The sequence below is a fragment of the Peromyscus californicus genome, unplaced genomic scaffold (assembly GCF_007827085.1).
Source record: "Peromyscus californicus insignis strain IS unplaced genomic scaffold, ASM782708v3 Scaffold_22__1_contigs__length_63687245, whole genome shotgun sequence".
Taxonomy (NCBI): Eukaryota; Metazoa; Chordata; class Mammalia; order Rodentia; family Cricetidae; genus Peromyscus; species Peromyscus californicus.
Window position 1 is genome coordinate 9867744 of NW_026294525.1, and position 15544 is coordinate 9883287.

The window sequence follows — 15544 nt, forward strand, 5'->3', positions numbered from 1 at the left end:
CTGCCTTGCCTGTCTGTCCTAAGATGTCAGCCCTCACGTGCCTGCATGGGATGGGCTCCTCTGCTCCTTCTGAACTCTGTATTAGCACCACCCCATCTTTATTGCATCACCTCCCCGGACTTCAGCATCCATTAGGGCTGCTTACAGTTTCAATGTGGAGACTGTTACCACCTCTTATAATTTACCTGTCTGGTGAGGCTCAGCCTCACTCTTAAGGCATTTCCAAGTTCAGTTCTAGGTTAGCTATTTACAAGGAACATTCTTGTGAGTATTAGTCAGCTTCCGTTATTCAGGAGGAATAACTATAGTTACTGTTCTCATTTTCTCCTTGACCTTTTCCTGGAGTCCAGGCCATTCTGTGTTCCCATAATAAATACTTGCGTTTTCAGTGACAATAAGAGGTCAAAGGTGGGTTGTTTGTTGTTTTTTTTTTTTTTTTTTTTATGTTCTTTGCTATTAACTTTGGAGCCTGGTGTATGTGTTTCTTTTTGAGGTATTGGAGCGCGATATTAAAAGTGCACACTTGGTCTTACTTGCTGCCATCATTTTAGGGCTTGTTTGGCAGGCAAGAAAAGAACTTCACAAAGCAGTAAGGAAAGTGTTGACAGCATCAGCCAGGGTACTGCGGAGCCCATTTGCTGGTACGTGTAGACACGTGAGTCCTCATCACTGGTCTGGAGGTCGTGTGGACCAGCCACCCTAAGACTAAAAAACATTCTTAGGCTCATATTTTATTAACTATAGGAATCTGGCTGAGGGACATCCTCTTGGCTGTATTTAATTTTACAGCTAAGGGCTTTGAACAGTTTTCCATTTTTGTGTCTAATTATATTAAGATAGTTGTAAGCAACTGCTAAGAATGAATATTCTTTTACAAAATATTCAGAATTTAAAATGTGTAAGAAAATCACTCCATGCTTTCTCATACTGAAACTATTGCATCAACAATGTGAATTTTATTTTTATAATCAATCAAATCTCCAATTTGGAGTTAGCTCGAAAATGCTGTCCTGGCTGGGCATGGTAGTGCACGCCTTTAATCTCAGCACTTGGGAGGCAGAGGCAGGTGAATCTCTGTGAGTTCGAGGCCAGCCAGGGCTACACAGAGAAACCCTGACTCAAAAAAATCAAAAACATAAAACTAAAACTAAAATGCTTTACATCCCAATCTCTTTACAAAGTTGATATCATGAAGAGTAGACAGGAGGATTTTCTAGAATTAAGAAAGACTAAAGAGATCTTATCAAATCCCCTATAAAACTGTTTTACAGTAACATTTGTATGTGGAGTTTGCCTGGATTTTAGACTTTCGTGAGTGCTCCTGGATGTGATGATAACGTCATGATTATAAGAAAGAAATAAATTGGTTTTTTGTTTTTTTTTTGAGACAGGGTCTTTCTACCTAGCCCTGGCTGTCCTGGAACTCACTCTATAGACCAGGCTGGTCTCAGACTCAGTTCTGCCTGCTCCTGCCTCCCAAATGCTGGAGTTACAGGCATGTGCCACCACATGCAGCAATAAATTTGTTCTTAGGAGATGCAGGTTGGACCTGAGAGGGTAGGAAGTCATTGTGTCTGCAGAGGTAGTTTACACACGTGCAGATGATTCATGTGGCGGAATGACAGTTGCTGGTGCAAACTTGAGAGGCATGTGGGTGACAGTGAAAACGTATGCTTTCAGTTTTTTCTACATTGAGTCTACTTCAAACTAATGTTTTTAGTGGAAGAGAGAAAAAAATGACCACATAATGAAAGATAGCATACAGTATTAAAAGTACACATGTAACACATATAAAAAATAATACGACAGCTAAGATCAAACGTTTGGTCATCATCTGTATCTGCGTTTAACGCTCCATTGCAGTTTCTAACTAGTTACAGGTTACCATCTATATAACAGTGCATATAAAAACATTTTGGAGCTGGGAAGATGGCTCAGTCAGTACAGTGTTGCCCTTCATGTGTGAGACTCCTAACCCAGAACCTCCATAAAGAGCCGGTGATTGGAGCCCACCCTGTGGTCTCAGCACTTGGGAGTCAGAGACAGGAGGCTGTATGGGGCTTAGTGGCCAGACAGCCCAGGGGGATTGGCCAGCTGCTTCAATGAGAGTTTGATTCAGAAATGTGCAACATGCATACTCCATAGATGTCCAGATGTTGTCGCAAGTGTTCATGTTGCCGTGTCTTGTGTGTGTCTGTCATGTTCTTTTGGCAAAGACTCTTTCAGCACAGTTGACATAGAAGACCCATGACTGTGCCGTGTGGCTGCTCCTGAGGAAGAGCCAGGAGGACGATAAGGCTGCCCGACTGAAGGCTGTGCAGGAGATGTCAGAGGCCCACTACTGGCACAGTAAGGAGGCCCGTGGGTTAACCACCTCTGTTCTGCTGTAAGAGAGAAGGGAGTGAGGTTATGGGAAGGAAGAGTCAGGCAGTCTGAATACGGGAACACACACTCTCTCTCAAACATTGAGAAAACTCCATGCTAAACTGGAAAGCGAAGTGTGTTTGGTAAGGGCAACTCCCAAATTGGGTATGTTCTACCAGAAAAAGATATACTATTTCACTGAGAGAAACTCCTGATTCTGAGTTACCAGTTTTCACATTTGAACTTCAGATTTTTAAAGAAGTTACTCAGAGCATGACCTGGAGTGTTGAGGAGAATTGTGTGGTTGGTGGTAACTGAGCCACATTGGAAGTTGAGCTTCCCGGGTGTGTGGTTGGTGGTAACTGTGAGTCACGTTGGATGTTGAGCTCCCAGGTGCTGTAGGTGCAACTGAGTTGTGAAAAATACTTGGGAAATTTGGAGTTTCAAAGTTTTAGAACAGTTTAAGAATTGGGGTGATGCCGGGCGGTGGTGGCGCACGCCTTTAATCCCAGCACTTGGGAGGCAGAGCCAGGCGGATCTCTGTGAGTTCGAGGCCAGCCTGGGCTACCAAGTGAGTTCCAGGAAAGGCACAAAGCTACACAGAGAAACCCTGTCTCAAAAAACCAAAAAAAAAAAAAAAAAAAAGAATTGGGGTGCTTTCAAGTAGTTTTTTTTTTTTTTATTTACTCTTGTGATGAGTCTGAGTTAATCTTGATGTTAACAAAAACTGTATTTTCACAACAGACTACCAGTACAGGATAATTGCTCAAGCCTGCGACCCAAGGACCCTTATTGGTTTGGCACGAAGCAAAGAAAGTGATCTTCGCTTTTTTCTCCCACCTCCTCCTCTGCCATCTTTAAAAGAAGTAAGCCAGCATGGGATCTAGGGAGTGGGAAGGGTTAATGTGTGGGTGCAAAGAAATAAGCATGGGGAACTGGATGGAAAGCTGAAATCTTCGTTTCCACAGGTGTATGACCCTCACAAGGGGCTCTTCCGCTGCCATTTTCTGCCTTTGTGAGTTGAGAGAGTCTGTTCTGTTAGTCAACTCCATAGCATGTCAGTACCCAAGAGAGGGTGCCTTGTAGTAACTTTTTTTGTTGCTGTCTTGTTTTTGATTTTTCAAGACAGGGTTTCTCTGTGTTGAACTGGCTGTCCTGGAACTCACTTTGTAGACCAGGCCACCTGCCTCTGCCTCCTGAGTGCTGGGATTGTTTTGTTTTAAGATTTATTTTTAGTTATGTCTGTGTACCTAGATGTGGGTATGGGCATGTGAGTACCAGTGTGGAGGGAGGTTGGAAGAGGGCAACAGATCCCCAAGAGCTGGAGTGACAGGTGGTTGTGAGCCACCAGACATGAGTGCTGGGAACCAAACTTGGGTCCTCTGCAAAGGGCATGCTCTTAACTGCCAAGTCATCTCTGCAGCCCACCTTGTTGTTTATAGATGAGATTTTTCTCATCCTGAGCACTCCTGACATCTTAGATCAAATACTTTTTTACTGGAGGAGGCTGTTTTGTGTACCACAGGATACTTAGCAGCATTGCTGGACTCTGCTCCTAAGATGCAAGGAGCCCCCCAAGTTGTAACAAAGAAAGTTGTCTCCAGACATTGCTAAATATGTCCTGAGGGTTAAAGTACCCCAGGGGAGACCCATGGCCAGAAGCACGTTGAACTAACTGCAGGTGTCTCGGGCACCTTCCTTAGATGAGAAAGCAACACTAAAACTTTGATGTAAACGATCACCTGAAAAACAGAAAAGTGAACACATAGACCATTAATTATCATGAGAAATGAAATGTTAACAGACTCCAGGCTTAGTGATACCTTTAATTATTAAGGGTATAGTTCATTTTGAGTCAAGATATCAAGAAGTTCCTAAGGTAAAAGTTGAGTTATAATTCCAACAGTCCTTTTTTTTGTTTGTTTATTTTTAAGATTTTATTTTGTATGTATGTGTGGGGCCTGCATGTATGTACGTACACTACATGCATGCTAGGTGTCCACAGAGGCCAGAAGAGGGCATCCAGTCTCCTGAACGGAGTTACAGGTGGTTGTGAGCCATCATGTAGGTGCTGGAACCAAACCCATATCCTCTGCAAAAGTGGCTGTGCTCTTAATTATTGAGCCATCTTTCCAGCCCTTGTAATAGGTCTTTAAATGTGACAGCAGCCATGGCAGCGTAGAACCACAGACAAATGATTGTGCACCTCCACTTCTGTGGCTGCGTACTTTCCAGATCATGACCACTGTTCATCCTGCGTACTTAACGTGTATGTGTGTCTTGCTCTGACTCTTCGGGTGTTCTTTTATGACACTCAGTTGTTGGGTTTGTGTCTGAAGACTGTCTTTGCTTTTTATTTCAGGATTCCTCCACTGAAGAGGAGCTCAGGCATTTGCTGGCTTCTTTACCTCAGACAGAGCTCGATGAGTGTCTCCAGTATTTTACATCCTTGGCTCTCAGTGAAACCAGCCAGAGCCTGGCTGCACAGAAGGTTTGCTTATGTCTTATTCAGCAAATGGTTTGAGCGCTCGCTGTTTTCCAAGACACTGTGCTGGGCCAGCATTTAGAACCTCAGTTGTTAGCCCGGTTATGGACTCTACTGTGCACTGGGCTGCGTGGTGTCCGGAATCAGCAAAAGATAACCATAGACATGGATAAGAAAGATTCGGGTTCCAGGAGTCCTCAGCTCAGCTTCTGAGCTCATTTATTGTTTTGTAGGAGCAAACTCTGGTATTGCACCTTTAGAATCAACAGTCAGGATTGGGTCCAGCTCAGTGATAGAGTGCTTGCCAAGCATGCTCTAGACTTGGGTTCAATCCTCAGCGCTTGAGTTGAAGCATCTAGGCCTGTGTTCTAACCTGAACTCTAGATTTGAGAATCCAGCCTCCTCTCCTTGGAGTATAGCAAGACTCTGGAATTTAGCGGATCAAGCCTGCCTTCCCTTGATATAGCCCTCACCCTCTGGTCTTGGTCTGTTTGCTTAAGTTGCAGCCTGGCGGTCCTGCTCAGTCCTTCACGTGTACAGCCGCCAACAGCTGCAGGCCGTTGCTGTGGGGCACACATTGAGTCTGTCCCCCGACTTTCTACAGCCTCCTGTTCTTACACATCTCCTCTACCACGTTGGCTTTTGTTTCGTCTTTCACTTCCTCAGTGGTTTTCAAATCTTCCAGATTTTAGGGTGTTGGTTCCCGTTTGTGCTGGCGTTGGCTCTCCTTTGGGATTGTGTCTTTCCTTGGTTGTGCCTGTGGACTCCAGGTTCACTCTCAGATGAACGGGACTGTTTTCTAGCGAGTTCCAAGGACCATGAATGATAGATTTGTCCTCACAGAGCAGGGTTTTTTCTTTTTTTCTCTCCTTGATTCATCTCTTGGTGTTTTCCCACTTGAAGGAAGGAATTCTGTGGAGGGACACATAAAATGTAAGCAAAAAATCAGTAAGCAGAGACAGACAGGCAGAGACAGAGATAGAAAGACACACAGACACAAAATCTGTGTGTGGCAGGAGTGGGCAGAGGCAGCAGAGCGCGGTGGTCTGAGACGGCAGAGCGCGGTGGGCAGAGACAGAGCAGAGCGCGGTGGGCAGAGACGGCAGAGCAGAGTGCGGTGGGCAGAGACAGAGCAGAGCGCGGTGGGCAGAGACGGCAGAGCGTGGTGGGCAGAGACAGAGCAGAGTGCGGTGGGCAGAGACGGCAGAGCAGAGCTTGGTGGACAGAGACGGCAGAGCGCGGTGGACAGAGACGGCAGAGCGCGGTGGGCAGAGACGGCAGAGCAGAGTGCGGTGGGCAGAGACGGCAGAGCGCGGTGGACAGAGACGGCAGAGCGCGGTGGGCAGAGACGGCAGAGCAGAGTGCGGTGGGCAGAGACAGAGCAGAGCGCGGTGGGCAGAGACGGCAGAGCAGAGTGCGGTGGGCAGAGACGGCAGAGCGCGGTGGGCAGAGACGGCAGAGCAGAGTGCGGTGGGCAGAGACAGAGCAGAGCGCGGTGGGCAGAGACGGCAGAGCAGAGTGCGGTGGGCAGAGGCGGCAGAGCAGAGCTTGGTGGGCAGAGGCGGCAGAGCGCGGTGGGCAGAGACAGAGCAGAGTGCGGTGGGCAGAGACGGCAGAGCAGAGTGCGGTGGGCAGAGACAGAGCAGAGCGCGGTGGGCAGAGACGGCAGAGCAGAGTGCGGTGGGCAGAGGCGGCAGAGCGCGGTGGGCAGAGGCGGCAGAGCAGAGCTTGGTGGGCAGAGGCGGCAGAGCGCGGTGGGCAGAGACAGCTCTGTGTTGTGGATTTTAAAGAAATTTTTATGATTCATAAGGTTGGGGGCATATTCATGGGGTAAGGTGACCTTTCCCCCTTCTGCATCATGGTGGATAAGATCTCCCTTTTATGGAATTTATTCCCATGATCCTCTGGAAAAGCCTACAAAGAGGAGGGATGCAGACCCTTTGTTAGTGCACGTGTGGGAAAATGCCCTGGTGCCTTAGTTTTTGATATTTCAGGAACAGCCTGTCTGTAACTTCAAGAACATTTAACTGCAAATGGGCTCTCTGAACATCAGGAGCACAGCTGCCGTGAACAGCTGCCGTCGCTTGGCTGTCGCATATCCAGCTCCCTTTGACACTGCTCAAGGACCATGATGGATCTGATAGTTGAAGCGTTAATCTAATTAATCTTATCAAAAAATCAGGAATCAAATATCGGGGTTAAAACCTGAAAGCTCAGAGAAGCAGGGGAGCAGCCACTGTCTCTTCTTACCTCTTCCGTTCCTTCGACCAGAAGGGCCAAGAGCCTCTATCTGCCCAATCTTTCGACTTCCTGTCTCCAGTCCTCCAAACCACTCTGGTTAATTTAGGTCAGCTCGTGGCTGGCCCCGCCCTCTGATTCCAGACAAGCTTTGTTTGTCAGAACACAATCGAAACATCACAGAACAGACCGTCTGTTGGTTAAGACCTTTTGTTAGTTTTGAGGTTTCATACTGTAGGCTGGGCCAGTGTTTTCCGGGAAGAAGAATGCAGGATGGAGGCTGGCTGTAGGATTCTCGTCTCCCAGCTCCCCCACTCCAGTCTGTCTTCTACATCACACTTGATGGCAGTTTTTCCCATGCCCTCTTAGGACGTTTCAAGTCCTTGCTTTGGGTGGAGATCTCAGATGTAGCCGCACAAGAAAGCCCCGAGAAGGCATCTTCTCCACTGAACACAGTTGAGGTCCTACACTCGATATTCTCAGCCCTGCTCATCTCCCAGGCTTTTCCTTCTGTCTCCAGTTCTAGCCCCCAGGATTTCTCTTGATTTCTTTTTTTCCCTGAGAGCTTGCCCGTGTCTAACAGCATTTGGAACAATTTGTGCGTTTCCCTGGATGCCCGAGCTTCAGCTCGTCTCCCTCAGTGTAGCCACGTGATCTTACAGACCTGAGTGAGAGCTGCTCTTGTCCCTGCCTAAAACCGTCCAAAGGCTTCCTGCTCTATGGTGAGCCAAGCCCCGTATGTTTCTTGTTGAAGGCATGCATAGACTCCTTATCAACATGGCTGCCTTCAGGTTGGAACCAAGGGTGGCAGGAGCGTCCAGTGGACAGTTGTGGGATGTAAAGCCTGTTCAGTGGCAAAGGATGTGGAAGCTGATAGAAGCAGGTCAGAGGGCAAAGCTGGGTGTGGTCTCATCAGGATGCTGTCTCATCAGAGTACATGATTCTGCTATCAGCACCACTCTGGATACCGTTCATAAGACTTAGTATCTGGTAGTGCTTGCCACTCTTCATTTTATAATTTAGTGCGCACGCATGCGTGTGTGTGTGTGTGTGTGTGTGTGTGTGTGTGTGTGTGTGTGTGTGTGTGTGTGGACACAGGGGTCAATATCAGGGGTCGTTGGCTATTTCTTTCCACCTTACTTTTTGAGACAGAGTGTCCTGTTGAATCTGAAGCTTGCCAGTTCAGCTGGACTGGCTGGCCAGCAGGCTCCTGGGATCTGGGTGTGCTCTCCCTCCCGTACCCAGAACTGAGGTAACAGATGTGCACCACCTACCTGCTTTTTATGTGGGTGCTGGGGGTCGGAGCTCAGTTCCTCACACTTGTGTTAAAAGACCCCCGTAGGTAGTCTTCCCTCTGGAGAGACCCTCGCCCAGAGATCACACCGAGACCACAAGTCAGATGCAAACAGCAAGAGGCTTTATTCAGGAACACGGGTACCCGGGGCGATACAGTCCCTCCAGAGGCTGAAGAGACTGGCGCGCCGACGGGCTGGAGTGGAGGGTTTTTATAGGGTTGGGCAGCGGAAGGGCGGGTACAGAAGCAGGAAGCATAGTTTACAGGGTTCTGATTGGACGATTCGTATGAGGCCAGGCTCAAACTCAGGACAGCTTGTGGTTTTTCCCCGAGCTCGACACGCCTGCTGACTTGGCTCTTATCCAGGGTACAAGTTGTTTTTCTGACCTTTAGTTACTTTTCAGGCCTTGCTCAAAAATGGCGTTAGGCTAAGCAAGTATGCTGGGGCCCTTCATTCCCCCATTTTCTTATCTCAGGGAATGGAATCCTCCATTCATGGGGAAGAATAGGGATGTGACTCCATTTCCACCTGGTTGAGTCGTTGGTATTGTTGGGTCAATACCAAGGTCTGAATAGTAGAAACACGTTCCCTGATAAATTGGACAAGTCTGTTTAGGATACAGGGCCCGAGCGTCAGAAGGAGCAATAAAATCAGAAGGGGTCCCATAAGGGTGGAGATGAGGGTGGTGAGCCAGGGGGACCTTCTGAACCATCCTTCAAACCATCCCTGCTGTTCTTCAAAGAGTTTTTGTCTTTGTTCTAATCTTTTTCTTAATCTAGCCATGCTATCTCTCACCACCCCAGTATGATCCGCATAGAAGCAACATTCTTCTTTAAGGGCGGCACATAACCCCCCCTCCTGCAGGAAGAGGAGGTCTAATCCCCTCCGGTTCTGCAGAACTACTTCAGACAGGGAGGTGAGTGACTTTTCCAAGGCACTCACGGATTCCTCCAGTGCCTGGATATCGGTATGCATGGCAACCTGGAGTTGTCTGAACTGGTTGGTTTCCATGAGGGCAGTGGTACCTGTGCCTATTCCGGCGGCGACTCCTCCCATAGTTAATCCACCTAGTATCAGGGCCAGGGTTAGCGAGACTGGCTCTCTTTTTATACGGGGGACCCCTGTTTCATATCGGGCATATATATCTTCAGGTGCATGGTAGACTATCTTGGGGTACAGTTCTATGAGCACACAATAATCGGCCGTGTTGGCTAGTATTGAGGAGGAGAGGCATGGTGTAAGTCCAGTGCTACAGGCCCAATAAGTCCCGTTCGGAGCCACGAGATAGTGGGGTCCTGGAACAAGTGCCTGGGTGCGATTACACAGGTGTTGGTGGGTGTAGGGTACTATCCCCAGACATAGTCCTTGTCCTGACACCTCGGAGATTGTGAGCTTATGCTGAGGTGTCGAGGCACATCCTGACGGGGGTGAAGAAGAATTGGTGAAGCTTCCGACTACGGCCACCCCCTCATAATAGGGAGGTGTGGAGACTAGGCATAACCAGCATTCCTGAGTCTGATTTGGGTTGGTAACATTGAGGGCTGAGTAAGCGCCCTCTATAAGATTCAATAGCCGGTCTCCCGTACCCGGCCTGGGTGGCTGGGGTTATAGTGGCATTCGGAGCCGTGCTTGGGTGAATGGCCGAATTGGGTCGGGGGGGTAGCCCTCGGGGGTGCCGGAGCGGGTAAAGAGGGGCGCTTTTGGTCAGAGAGAACCTGGTTGGGACCTATAGAGGCGGAGGGCTCCGTGATTTTAAGCCTAATCGTAAACACGACTCCTTGGTCCCATCCCGTCATGTAAAGTCTAAGTCCCCATGTTTTACCTTTAATCCAGTCTTGTGTTATCTCCCTTCCCTTTTGAGTAAAAGATATATTCAGGGGGTTGCAGGTGAAATTTACACAGTGCCCCCCCCCTTTCCAGTAAGTGTTATCTCTTCCTGACGTGTCAGTTCCCCAACAACGTCCTTGAGTAAGAGGACGCCATGAGTGGCTTTCTCTTTGGGTAGTCCTTTTTACCCTAATGAGGTCCCAAGTGGATGAAGGCTCCCAATAGGTATTACCAGTTGTTTCACATCCCCATGCTTTACAGAAGTAACTTTCATAACCCCCACATTGTCTAATCATCTTTCTGTCCCTACCATCCCGGGGGCAGACGTAAAAGGATAGTTGTGACAGGGCTGCTCTGGTTTCAGGGTGACCACATCCATATCTCCCGTCACTACATTTGCAAGTTCCCTTACCATCCTGACAGACGTCTGGTGCTCTGGGGTTCATGGGGTCAGTGGTAGGGATGTCCCAGTCCCCTGACCCTGCTACTAGTTGGCAGAGATCTGGATGCAAGTTGGGCCACCATGTGAAGGGGGTGTGAAGGGCGGTCGTTTGCCAGACCGTCTCCCCAGTTTGTGAGATAACCTGCCAAGTGAGCCTCTTAACTAGGTGCGGGCTCTCTGCCGCCCTAGTCCCCTGGGGGTAGGCAGAGATTAAGAGGAGGGGGAGGAAGAGGAGCCGCGGGCCAACCTTATTTTTAGGGGGTTTCGTGTGCGGCGCACTGTCCATGTTGACTTTCTGGATCCTGCTGGGTCGGGTTCCCTGGCAGCCTTCACATGCGAGGCGTGGATCCATGCAGCAATCCCGTCGACCTTGAGTGCAGTGGGGGTGGTCAGCAAGACAGTGTAGGGCCCCTTCCACCGTGGTTCCAGATTCTTGGTCTGGTGTGGTCGGACCCAAACGGAGTCCCCGATCTGGAAGGGGTGGGGCACCACCGGCTTGTCTAGCTGCTCCTGATAGGCCTTGGCCAGGGGCTTCCAGATCTCCCTCTGCACCAGTTGGAGGGCTTGAAGATGTGCCTCTAAAGTAGGGGTGGTAGCAAAGGAGGAAATATCAGGATGGAGAAAGTCTACAACAGGAGGTGGGGCCCCATACATGATCTCAAAAGGGGTTAGGCCGTGTGGGCCAGGAGTATTTCAGGCTCGGTAGAGAGCCAGGGGAAGTAGGAGCACCCAATCTCTAGTGCCAGTTGCAAGCGTTAATTTGGTTAAAGTCTCCTTGATTGTTCTATTAGCTCGTTCTACCTGTCCTGAGCTCTGGGGGCGGTATGCACAATGGAGTTTCCAATCAACCCCCAATAGTTTGGCCACCCTCTGACTTACCTGAGAGACGAAGGCAGGCCCGTTATCCGACCCCAATATTTGAGGCATCCCATACCTGGGGAAGATTTCTTCCAACAGTTTCTTTGTTGCCACGTAGTAAGTCATTCTGGCGTTAGAAAGCCATCTGTCCGGTGGTTGTCGGACCAAGGCCTCCACTGCATGGGAGGCCAGCACAGTCAACGGCTGTCCCAGAGTCAGCTTCCCGGCATCCTTGAGTAATACGGCAATGGCTGCCACCATGCGGAGGCATGATGGCCATCCTGTAGCCACCGGGTCCAATTTCTTGGACAAGTACGCTACAGGTCTCCTCCAAGGTCCCAGTCTTTGCACCAGTACCCCTTTGGCAAAACCTGAGTTCTCATCCACAAACAGCTCAAAGGGCTTGGTTAGATCTGGCAAACCCAGAGCCGGGGCCTCGAGTAAGGCCTTCTTGATCTGTTGGAACGCTTTCTGATGCTTCTCCTCCCATTGGAACATGGCCCCTGGTTTAGTGAGGGGGTACAATGGGGCTGCCAGTTCGGCAAAGCCAGGATCCAAAGGCGGCAGTACCCAGCCGTACCCAGGAGCTCTCGAACTTGGCGGGGGTTCCGAGGAGGGGGGATGGAGATTATCGTCTCCTTCCTCGCTCTTGTCAACCATCTTTGCCCTCCGCTCAGGGTGTAGCCCAGGTAGGTAACCTTGTCTCGGCATACTTGAGCCTTTCTGGCTGAGGCTCTATAGCCCTTTTGTCCAAGTCTGGCCAATAAGGCTCGAGTGCCCTCCAGGCACTCGGTTCGACTCCTGGCCGCCAGGAGTAGATCATCCACGTACTGGAGCAGAGTCAGGGTTGGGTGTTCGACCCGGAATCCGGCCAGATCTGCATGTAGGGCCTCATCAAAGAGGGTTGGGCTATTTTTGAAGCCCTGAGGGAGCCGGGTCCAGGTTAACTGTCCCGAAAGCCCTTTTTCTGGGTCTCTCCATTCAAAAGCGAATAGCATTTGACTTTGAGGGTGCAGTCTCAAACAAAAGAAGGCATCCTTCAGGTCTAGCACAGTGTACCAGACGTGGGTCGGTGGGAGGGTGCTCAGAAGGTTATAGGGGTTGGGCACCGTGGGGTGTATGTCCTCCACCCGCTTATTGACCTCTCTCAAGTCCTGGACCGGCCTGTAGTCCCCTGTCCCCGGTTTCTTAACAGGCAAGAGAGGGGTGTTCCAAGGGGACTGGCAGGGCTTTAGCACCCCTTGGTCCAGGAGCCTTCGAATATGGGGCTTGATCCCCTCATGAGCTTCCCGTGACATTGGGTATTGTCTAATTGAAACGGGAGTCGCGGAGGCCTTTAGTGAGATCACCAGCGGTGGCTGATCGTGTGCCAGCCCCAAGCCCCCAGTCTCTGCCCAGGCCTGAGGAAACTCTCTCAGCCAGTTCTGTAGCTCCTCAGGTGATTTCTCCGGGGGTTCTGGTTCAAACAAACGGTATTCTTCAAAATAGATTTGTGCCTTCAATTTGGTTAATAGGTCCCGTCCTAACAGCGGATGGGGGCATTCAGGTATGTGCAGAAAGGAGTGAGTTACTTGCCCTGATGCCAGTTGGACTTTTCTCTCGGCAGTCCAATAATACCTCTTGTTTCCAGTTGCCCCCTGCACCAGTGCAGAATGCCGGCTAAGAGGCACTCCGGCATGGGTTAGGACTGAATGTTCGGCACCAGTATCAACCAGGAAGGTCACGGGCTGCCCCCCCGATCTTGAGGGTTATCCTAGGCTCAGGGGGGGGGCTCCTGGCCTCGACTCCCCTCTTCCAGACTAAGGAGGTCTACAGTCTTGGGCTTGGGCCGGCGGGGTCCTTGTGGCTTCTTGGGGCACTCTCGGGCCCAGTGTCCCTTCTCCTTGCAGTAAGCACATTGATCTTTATCAAGGGGTGGCCTCCTTCGCTCTCCCGACCTATCTCCCTCTCTCTGCTGTCCCTGAGACACAACGGCGGCCAAAACCTTTTTCATCTCCCTATGCTGTTTCTTGTCCCTTTCCTCTTGTTTCTGCCATCTCCTTTCCTCACGTTCCTCAGGAGTTTCTCTCTTATTGAACACTTTCTCTGCTTCCTTCAATAAGTCTGGCAAACCTAGCGCCTGTAAACCTTCCAGCCGCTGCAATTTGGTTCTGATATCTGAGCTAGACTGATAGATAAATGATAGGATGACACCTGGTGCTTGCCCTGGGTCTTCTGGATCATACGGAGTGTATATCCTATAAGCCTCCTTCAGCCTCTCTAAAAATGCAGCGGGTGTTTCTTCCTTTCCCTGTATCACATTCCTTACCTGAGCCAAATTGGTAGGCCTTCTGGCGGCCGCTCGGAGACCCGCTAAGAGCAACTGGCGATAGAGACATAGATGCTCCCTACCTTCAGGTGTATTGAAGTCCCAGTCTGGGCGGGTCAAGGGAAAAGCTGCATCGATGATATTTGGGAGTTGGGTTGGCCTCCCATCATCGCCCGGAACCTGCTTCCGGGCCTCCAGGAAAACTCTCTGCTTCTCCTCTACTGTTAAGAGGGTCTGCAGGAGCTGCTGACAGTCGTCTCAAGTCGGCCTGTGAGTCACTAGGATGGACTCAATTAGGCCGGTCAAGGCAACAGGATCCCTGGAGAAAGGGGGATTATGTTGTTTCCAATTATAGAGGTCTGAGGCTGAAAAGGGCCAGTACTGCAACTGACGATTCGGCCCCTCTCTGAGCGGGAAGGCCCTGGACTCATTAGGGGGGCCATCCCGGCGGCCGCGGAGGCGGCCGGCAATGGGGGACGGGGCTGCGTCCTCTTCTTCAGCCCCGTGGGTCCTGCGAGTCGAGGTGACTTCCGGATCTGCCACGGGCACGGCCGGGGACGCCGCCACCGGGGCGGCGGCTGGGGCCGCTTCGGCCGGCTCTCCAGGTGGTCCGGCTCGATATGGTGGTGGGTCCTCCGTCAGGAGATCTATAAGGGGAGTATTGGGGTCTGGGGGAAGGACTGGAGGCTTAGGAGTCTCCTTGTGAGGGAGCACGGGGTAAAGGGAGGAGTCCGGGTTGGGGGGCGCAGAAGGCCCAGAGACTGGAGGGGGCTGCGGAAGGAAAGGCTTAACCCATGGAAATGGGTTCTCGACCAGTGATCTCCAGATGGCGATATATGGGACCTGGTCGGGATGCCCATAAGGGCTAGGGGCAAAAACCTTACCCTCCACCTGCGAAATAAGAGAGAGGTTAAAAGATCCCTCTCGCGGCCAGCCGACATTCATCATGACCCATTCGGCCTCGCAGAAGGTGATCCATTTCTTCTTCCTGACAATGACACCTTCATTGTTTCCTCGGGCCTTAACATCGGACCAGTGGTCCTTGGTTAGGCTCAATGGGGTGGCGACAGCCTGTCCCATGGTGGTCTCCAAATAAAGAAGGGTTAAACACACAACGAGAAACAAACAGACAAGACAGACCACAGAATTTTTCGCTGCGCGGCTCCGGCGTAAAACCGAAAGCAAAAACTCAGATGGGGACGCGGAGTGTTTGAATTCTCCGTCCCCTGCCAGTACCACATATCCTTCTGATGCGTGGGTGGCCCCGAAAAACCATGCCCCAGAGGGGACTTTCCGTGCCCCAGAGGGGACTTTCCGTGCCCCAGAGGGGACTTCCCGTGCCCCAGAGGGGACTTCCCGTGCCCCAGAGGGGACTTTCCGTGCCCCAGAGGGGACTTTAGATACCCGTGGAACGTCTTCCAGGGTTTCGGTGGGCGAAGTCCGAGCTCGTCAGCTCCTTCAGCCCCCACCGACTCAGACCTGACTTAGGACGTCCGACGAAAACGAAAGACAAGTAAACAGACTGAGACAATACAGACAGACAGTGGCCGGCCAGCTTACCTCCTGACAGTGGGTCGGTGGTCCCGAGGCGGGGGTCTCCGATCCCGGACGAGCCCCCAAATGAAAGACCCCCGTAGGTAGTCTTCCCTCTGGAGAGACCCTCGCCCAGAGATCACACCGAGACCACAAGTCAGATGCAAACAGCAAGAGGCTTTATTCAGGAACAC

General features: G+C 50.7%; 1 protein-coding gene across 1 annotated transcript in view; it reads left to right on the forward strand.

Annotated features, from left to right (window-relative positions):
• The window catches only part of Serac1 (serine active site containing 1), a 48117-nt gene that overhangs the window by 10659 nt on the left and 21914 nt on the right, over window positions 1-15544 (forward strand). Inside the window, 5 exon segments of the mRNA XM_052750899.1 lie at window positions 552-641; window positions 2217-2245; window positions 2247-2349; window positions 3109-3230; window positions 4727-4855. Coding sequence (XP_052606859.1) covers window positions 552-641; window positions 2217-2245; window positions 2247-2349; window positions 3109-3230; window positions 4727-4855 — 473 coding nt within the window.